The sequence below is a fragment of the Zea mays genome, chromosome 1, assembly GCF_902167145.1.
Source record: "Zea mays cultivar B73 chromosome 1, Zm-B73-REFERENCE-NAM-5.0, whole genome shotgun sequence".
NCBI lineage: Eukaryota > Viridiplantae > Streptophyta > Magnoliopsida > Poales > Poaceae > Zea > Zea mays.
In genome coordinates, this window is record NC_050096.1 from 44,593,445 (window position 1) to 44,601,921 (window position 8,477).

At 45.6% G+C, this 8,477-nt stretch overlaps 1 protein-coding gene across 1 annotated transcript; it reads left to right on the forward strand.

The window, feature by feature from the left end:
• Nucleotides 1–4,152: 4,152 nt before the first annotated feature.
• Nucleotides 4,153–7,363, forward strand: LOC103644592 (omega-3 fatty acid desaturase, chloroplastic). The gene is made up of 8 exons (NM_001428412.1): nt 4,153–4,793; nt 4,888–4,977; nt 5,071–5,137; nt 5,236–5,328; nt 5,445–5,630; nt 5,739–5,819; nt 6,675–6,812; nt 6,904–7,363. The coding sequence occupies exons 1-8, from the start codon at nt 4,294–4,296 to the stop codon at nt 7,090–7,092; spliced, it is 1,344 nt and encodes a 447-aa protein (NP_001415341.1). The 5' UTR covers nt 4,153–4,293; the 3' UTR covers nt 7,093–7,363.
• The last annotated feature ends 1,114 nt before the right edge of the window (nt 7,364–8,477 follow it).

The window sequence follows — 8,477 nt, forward strand, 5'->3', positions numbered from 1 at the left end:
TTTCTGCAGCTTGCTGACTCAAATTTTGAGGAGATAAAGAGCAAGACAAAGAAGTATGTCATTGTGGTATTTGTGGGTCACCCTTGTCTGATAGTTTGATCGGCATATCTTTGTTTTTCAGAAACTACTTTCAAGTATCTAGCTCTCTGCGGGTGCATGTGTTGTTGTGTTGTTAAAGATGGGTTGCTGCTTTATGTTCGGAAAGAGAGCTAAGCAAGCCGATGAAGGTGATGAATTTGGTATGGAAGAAATTGATTGGTGCTTACTATATAGAACATGGTTTTCTGCAGTATACTTATGCATGTGACTACAACACTTATTGTTGTCTACTGTGCAAATAATTGTATACTAGAAATATAGTTCTCTGATTGGTGACTTAGAAGCTTGGCTTCTGTTTTGATTCTATAGCCGTTAATTTTGAACCAACACTTACAAATTCATCTATATTCCCGCCCTTTAATATTTGCCATGCAGACTTAGCTAAATTGGTTATGATATATTTCAGTCTGATCAATTACCAAGGAAATCAATACCCAAGAATCTCCTTTGAAGGGTAACAGGTCTGCAACATCTTGATAGGTTAGAATCAAAATAAGTAGTATGTTATCGTTTTGTTGATTTTGTTACTCAAGTTTATTATAGATTATATTGTATATATATATATATATATATATATATATATATATATATCACGCGGGCACAACAAACCGTGAAGGGCGTCTCGGGCGCTTGCCGAGCGCTCGGGTCCGGCTGTTTTTTCGGAGCCCAGGGATCCAACATCTTGAGAGAATATTCCTATATTAGAGTAGCTCCATTCCACTTTAATTCAAACCAAACAGTTTTAGTACTAGAACAGAGCGGTTCCATTCTACTATACTCGGGAACCAAACACTACCTTAGTAAAGTATGCTAGAATTATCTAATAATCGGTACTGGTTCTGGTGCATCGTTACCTTTCCCTCTCGTGAGGTTCTTAGCTAGAATTTTTTTAATTGATGTTTTTTCCTTTAGTTCACATAAGCACATTGTACTACTCACGTACATGCCAAGTGCATTGATGTACAACAATGTGTTATGTGTTTGTATTCTAGACCTGCTCTTAACTCATATGTAAGTGTAAACTTTTTGGTTTTCTGCAGAACTTTGGTTTGTTATAGAATCTTAAAACTAATTAGGTTGTACAAACTAGGTTGCCCCACTAATCACAACATGCTCCTCTTCGCGTAGTTCCTGCAAAAGGAGTTCCACATCTGCATCGGTTCACGCTCGAGCTCGACTGTCTCCGTGTCTGACTGTCAAGAGTATTTAGCTAATTTTTAATCGGCCCTTTATTGGATCAGGATATGTGATGATGAGACAACTAGAGTTATGATGAATAATCAACAAAATTGGTGTTAGTATGAGTTTCAAAAGTTGGACTGTGGGTTAGCCTCTCAATAGCTTAGTTTCAAATGGTATGCTTTAACGTGTCTTTATCCAAAATTCTATTGCTACTTGAATTATCAACCTACCAAGAAATAAAGATTGTTCTGTTTTTGTGTTCCTTTGATCTATTTACTAAATTTCATGCGATAATCTCTGTTCCAGGCCAATCAAGAGGCTAAGCGGGGATGTGCAATAGTCATAAGTGGATACATATCTAAATCTAAACACTATTTGTTTTCTTTTTTTCGCCAACATGAAACCATCTCATCCTTGGGTTCATGCATGGTTCTATTTATAACTTTTATTCAACATGTTATGTTACTTTTTTTGCACAACCCAATCAAAACCATTCTTCCAATTGCTAAGATGGATACACGATGATTACATAGGCTTCCATTTTTTGGTACAAAATTTTTCAATGAACAAGAATAAAGAACTTAGCTGAAAGAACCAAAGTAGACAAATTAACTATTTTGACTCAAATTTCCTTTGAGCAATTTATAGTTACTATTGAGCATTCCCTCAGCCGTTTTATTATGCACAGTTGAACCTTTCACAATGGACAAATTCATTAAATAATGTTAAAGTTTAGTCTAGTTTCATAAATTTTAGTTCCACCAAATTAGTTGGTGTGAAGAAGTAAATTCTGTTCTACCAAATCAAGTGGTGTGAAGAAGGGATATTTTGCTTACATGTGCAGTGTGAGTATGTCTCGAGTTGTTTGACTTAGAGCATATCCAAGAGTCTTTCTAAATTTAACTCTCTAAATTATCATTTGGAGAGTCACTTGCACAAAAAATCACTTTGTATATCTTTCTGATCTCCAACAGTTTTTATATATTGTTTGCACTCTAGAGAGCCATTTACGTTTTCTATCTTTGGCTAGCCAGAAATCTGAAATAGAAGATGTCTATATTTGAATAACACTTTGAATAAGTTGTTGGAGAGTTTTTTTTTCAAAAAATCTCATTCATATCAATTAGGAAGATTGTAGAGAGTCTTTTGGAGTTGCTCTTAGCTCCGGATATACGATGAGATAGTCTGAGTCTCATGGCCTCTAAATTACATCCATAGGACGCTAGTTTGATGGTCTTTATATTAGTGTTCGGTTCCGGAGTATAGAGGTACGAAGTCGTTTTACCCTCAATTTGTTATTGTTTGGATTGGTTCTATGTAAATAGAGTGACTTAAAGAAAAAAAAATCATATTGAAATGCTAAACTATTCAGTTTTTCAAAATCTCGAACGGAGCTGCTCTATCCTAACTGGCTATAGAACCAAATACTACCTTAGTTTGACACGAGAGACAGATCAAAATTGAAATGGTATTCTCTTCTTGTATATATATAGCCAGCCAGCCAGGTGAGTAGGTGACGGCCGGATCAAGCGTGGGAGCGCTGAGATGAGGGAGTGTTGCGCATAAGACACGTGCTATCTTCACTAGATAAATCATAAATGTAGCAACTTGAAAACATGCGAGGTGGAGGGTTGCTTCTACTCAATATCAGAACAATTTGAAAGTAAGGATAATAAAGAAGTTCTGAAGCTTAGTGTTTATATCTTGTTTTAGTCGTTAAGCTCTCTTTTGTGGTTGTTTTTGCTCTTCTATTTGGAGGCTCTGAGTCTAAGAAGGCTCATGTAACTTTTGGTAGATACAGAGAATAGATTTCATACCATTTATCTACAATATATAAATATAAAAGTAAACATGTACGAAATTAAACATAACACATCTGGTGGATTCTAATATAATATTGTGAGATCATGGCTAATAACTCCTACATACGTATATTTGTAACCTAGCTATTAACTCCCACACACACAGTTGTTGGCTGGTATGACAACTTGACCATTATGACTTGTGCTTCAGTTGACTATAAACTTACAGATTACTCTCCATCCCTCCTCATTTCGACATAAAATCTATGCGCATTCTTTTACTATACTTTTGTTGTGCATTGGGGGCTTGGGCGCGACGACCAATTGACCACTGACTTTTCTCCGCGAGGGAGGCGTCAGGCTGGCGTGTACACTGTTCTTGCTCCGACGCCTCAATGTCAGCGAGCTGGTATGGACTCGCTCCATGAGGATCGCGCATGTGAGAACACGAACATAACATGGTCAAATAAGTCCTTTACAGATTACCGAACAGAGGGAGGCTCGTTAAACACAGGAGGATAGCTAAACCATGTGACTCGTTCGTCAGATTTGGCTGTGGTTAACAGGACATCTGACTGCCTCTGTCAAAGACAGGACAGGGCAGGGGCGTTAAGTCCGTAACGAAGTATCGAGGCAAATCAGGTTAGTCTGTTATGCGTCAGATAGTGGAGAGGAATGGAATACGCATCTGATACATTGTGCAGTTTCGCACAGGAGTTGTAGTTTTACACGACAAGAACTTTTTAGACCAGCCAGACTAGTTATAGGACCAAGCAAAGGCAAAAGGAGTCAACACGAATTAAAAAGCAGGCAGGGCCGCCGGCGTCGAAGCTCCGTCCAGACCCGCAACGATTCACACGTGCATCAGCTGCTCCTCCTCCTCGACTCGCGTCCGACCGATGGGACCCACCCACATTCCAGCATTCCACCACAGTGCTGGTCCAGGTCCGAGTCCACCGCACCGCGTCCCTCCCGGTCCCGCCCCCCATCGCCACTCCGGCTCGCGCGCCGCGGTATAAAATGTATATTCTTGGATTAGCCTGTCCTGGCAAGCCCGGCCACCACCGTACACCCAAACCCCATCCCATCCCCCCGAACGCAGAAGATCCCGTGCCAACCAACGGCGGCGGCGGCGACGGTGTGTGGACTCTAGACTAGGAGCCAATCCAGGGCCATCCACCCGTAGCCCCGCCCCGCCCCGCTGCCGGCAATGGCGCGGCTCGTGCTCTCCGAGTGCTGCGGCCTCGCGCCGCTGCGCCTGCGCGCCGGCCGGGGCGCCATTGCGGCGCCGTCGCCCCCCGCGCTCTCCGCAGCGGCGGCGCCGGGCCGCCCCGCGCCCGCGGCCATCCACCGCGACTGGGCGCTCCGCGTCTCCGCGGCCACCCGCCTCACCTCCGCCGTCGAGGAGGACAAGAGGAGCTCCCCCCTTGGGGAGGGCGACGAGCACGTGGCGGCCAGCGGCGCCGCGGGCGGGGAGTTCGACCCGGGGGCGCCGCCGCCGTTCGGGCTGGCGGAGATCCGCGCGGCCATCCCCAAGCACTGCTGGGTCAAGGACCCCTGGCGCTCCATGGCCTACGTGCTGCGCGACGTCGTCGTCGTCCTGGGGCTCGCCGCGGCCGCCGCGCGCCTCGACAGCTGGCTCGTCTGGCCGCTCTACTGGGCCGCGCAGGGCACCATGTTCTGGGCGCTCTTCGTCCTCGGCCACGACTGGTACGCACCAATGTTCTGGATTGCCCTGTTGTTGTTTTTCATGGAAGCTTTGGACTCTGGTCTTTGACTTGTGCCGCATGTCTGCTGTTTGCAGTGGACACGGGAGCTTCTCGAACAACCCCAAGCTGAACAGCGTGGTCGGCCACATACTCCATTCCTCCATTCTTGTCCCCTACCACGGATGGTAGGATTACCCCATGTTTCTCATGCTTGTTAGTTTCTGTCGAGGATTATCGTTGATGTCATGGAACCACCTGCCTTTGAATGCCATTTTCAGGAGGATTAGCCACAGGACGCACCATCAAAACCACGGCCACGTTGAGAAGGACGAGTCCTGGCACCCGGTTCGTTTCCTGTCGCTCTCTCCTTTGTTGGAGCTTCACAAGTTACGCTGATGGTGCATGTCCATGAATGGTGCTTGATGGTTTCTCGGATTGTGCAGCTACCAGAGAGGCTGTACAAAAGCCTGGACTTTATGACTAGGAAATTGCGGTTCACCATGCCGTTCCCCTTGCTCGCATTCCCGTTATACTTGGTGAGGCTAAGAACATGTCTATCGATGACGCCTGAATTAGGCGAACAGACGTTTTTGTTTCATAGTGTTGTGGTCGTGCTAAATTCCTGCTCTGCGGGTTCATGTGTGCTATGTAGTTCGCAAGGAGTCCAGGGAAGTCAGGATCACACTTCAACCCAAGCAGTGATTTGTTCCAACCTAATGAAAAGAAGGACATCATAACATCAACGGCATCCTGGCTGGCCATGGTTGGTGTTCTGGCTGGTCTCACCTTTCTGATGGGTCCTGTTACGATGCTAAAGCTCTACGGAGTCCCATACTTTGTAAGAGCCACATTCCTTCTCTTCAGTCCCAACTTCTGCAAAAAGATAATCTGAATGTGTGGTGTCTGTGGTGCTGGAAATTGATGTGGCTGCTGCTTGTGTGTGCAGGTATTTGTTGCTTGGCTGGATATGGTTACATACTTGCACCATCATGGCCACGAAGACAAGCTTCCCTGGTACCGTGGACAGGTGATTATGAGTAAAGCAGTTTTCCAATTTGTTGATGTTTCAAGGTCACTGTAATCTTCAAAAACCACGGTTACTTCCATTTTTGGTTGGTTAGAAGCTTTTGAATGTTGCCTTACCTAAGTTTGGGTTTGGTTTGGAGACCAAACAGGATGGGGTGGACCTGTCTCTGATTTTGAGGATGGGACCATCCCAACTTAGCGTTTGGTTGAGGGGATAGAGTCATCCTAGTTTTGTGGTTGGAATGTTGGATGGATTGAAGGGGAAGGATGGTACTGCTTCTTCACACCGTTAAACAGCAGCCAACTATGGCCCCACTTGCCTTTAGTTGACCTCACAAGTCATCCTCAAGTTTTTTTTTTCATGCACACCTTATCTTCATCCTGGTGCCGCTCTTGGCCTCACGACCCCTCCTCAGAGAACCCCTGCTCGCCAGCCCCCTGCCCTCCTCCACCAGTAGATACATGTTTGGTATAAGACTTCAACATGTGTACTTAATTTGCTTGCAAATGGCCAGATTGACTGAAACCTTAAATAGTATAAACCGTCGTGGTGGATATTGCAAATCAAAGTTCTATCGTTTCTGGTAATTTTTCTGAAGTAAGACCTAACTGTAGGATGCTATTGAACTATTGGACAAAAAATGTCTATTCCTGTTTTGTCTTTTTGAGGGGAAATAATGTAGGTTTATGTTTTTGTCGCTTACCAAATGTAAAGCTAGATCAGCCTATACTATATAGTTTTCGCTTTACTTTTCAGATTATCGACTGCTGTTAATTTATGCATATTCTATCCTGATTTCTTCTTTGGAAGATAGATTGGCTATTGATACCACATTGACCTTTTCTACATTATTAGGAATGGAGTTATCTGCGTGGAGGACTGACGACGCTCGACCGGGACTATGGACTGATTAACAATATCCACCATGACATCGGAACTCATGTCATCCATCACCTTTTCCCTCAAATCCCACATTACCATCTCATTGAGGCGGTAAGAGTTTCCCCTATTCTTGCCTTTTTTTTCTTCTTTTTTATAAGTTTCTTTGCCTAGATCATAAGACCTGTTTTTGAATGACCTGCAGACCGAGGCAGCAAAACCGGTTCTTGGCAAGTACTACAAAGAACCAAAGAAGTCGGGTCCTCTCCCGTGGCACCTGTTTGGGGTGCTAGCACAAAGCTTGAAGCAAGACCACTATGTTAGCGACACCGGAGACGTAGTGTACTACCAAACTGACTCGAAAACGAACACCTCTGCACAAAAATCTGATTGACACAGACTATAGAACGTAGCGTATTCTTCATTTTTCTCAGGCGGGCTGTGCCTGAAGACCTGGCCAGCCTCCTGAGACCTCTGATTGGTGTGTGTGTGACCGGGTTCGTCAATTCAAGAATGTAAGGTGGCGAAGTATTATCATGTATTTGAGTGAGGGTATAATTCTTTCCAATGGTCGAAGTCGGATGCTGCTTCCGATGTAACGAACTGTGATTCTTTGGGCAAGAGGTGTACTATTACAGTAAAGAGTGAAAAAAAAGAGTTAGCTACATGAAAGACTTTCTGAGCACTGTACGTATTGTTGGGTAGGCCTGGGCGTTCGGTTCTTCGGTTCGGTTCCTCAGTTCTTGAAAGAATTCGGTTCTCCAAAAATTAGAACCGAAATAGCAGGACAAAGAAACCAGAACCGACTAGTTCGGTTCTCGGTTCTTCGGTTCGGTTCCTCGGTTCTAACCGAACTGTAACCGTTAGAGACAGAGTAGCTATTAAAAAACTCCGAAGCAATAGATGTGGTCGTGCCTGCCGGGTGCCGGCTGGTGGTGGCCTGGTGGGGGTGGCGGGGCGCCAGGGGCTGGCCAGCTGGGGCAGTCCGGAAGTAGGCGCGCTGGCCGCTGGGGCCTGGGGGCGAGCCGACGAGGGCGCGGAGCGGCGGCCGGCGTTGGCGCGGACCGCGGTGGGGCTTCGAGGCGGCCGGCCAGGGGGCTGGGGAGTGGGTCTGGGCGGCTGCCTGCGGGCTGCGGCTGGGGCCTGGGGGCCAGCCGGCGAGGGCGGGGTTGGGCGGCTGGGGGAGACGGGTCACGGGGTCAATGGGTCACGGACTCACGGTGAATCAGTGATATGCTGGATTGCTATTAGGGATTTAGGGTTCATCTGCTGCCAGACACGTGGGCCAGGCCGTATTTCGGTTTTTCCGGTTTTTTCGGTTCTTTAGAGTGGAGAACCGAAATTATCTGATTTATTTCGGTTTTTAAAAAACCAGAACCGAATTTTATAACGGTTCTTTCGGTTCGGTTAGTTTGGTTTCGGTTCTCGGTTATTTCGGTCCGGTTCCTCGGTTCCGGTTCTTTTTGCTCAGGCCTATTGTTGGGGGCCTTCGTCCTCCGAAGGTCCTTAAAAACATAATTTAACAATGTCTTTCAAGCATGGTTTATGGATAGGTACCTTCGGACTCAGGATAAAAGCATATACGATAGGAAGAGCATGATCGTGACAAAGGTTGTCGTTGCTCCGAAGCTGCACGCAAGGGAGCTTCGACTAAATCGCAGAAAAGAGAACCGACTTAAAAGAGAAAAAGTCATCTAGTCCTCATAGATTTATCTATAAGTCAATAATAATGTAAAGGGCATGAATGTAATTTCTCATAGGCTGTGTCTTGTGCCTATA

What these genes read in the sequence shown, in the direction of transcription:
- LOC103644592 (NM_001428412.1), top strand. Translation starts at nt 4,294, where the DNA reads ATGGCGCGGCTCGTGCTCTCCGAGTGCTGCGGCCTCGCGCCGCTGCGC. An exon ending in CTTGTCCCCTACCACGGATG is followed by an intron (nt 4,978 to 5,070) that starts GTAGGATTACCC and finishes TGCCATTTTCAG; the next exon opens with GAGGATTAGCCACAGGACGC. An exon ending in TCTACGGAGTCCCATACTTT is followed by an intron (nt 5,631 to 5,738) that starts GTAAGAGCCACA and finishes TTGTGTGTGCAG; the next exon opens with GTATTTGTTGCTTGGCTGGA.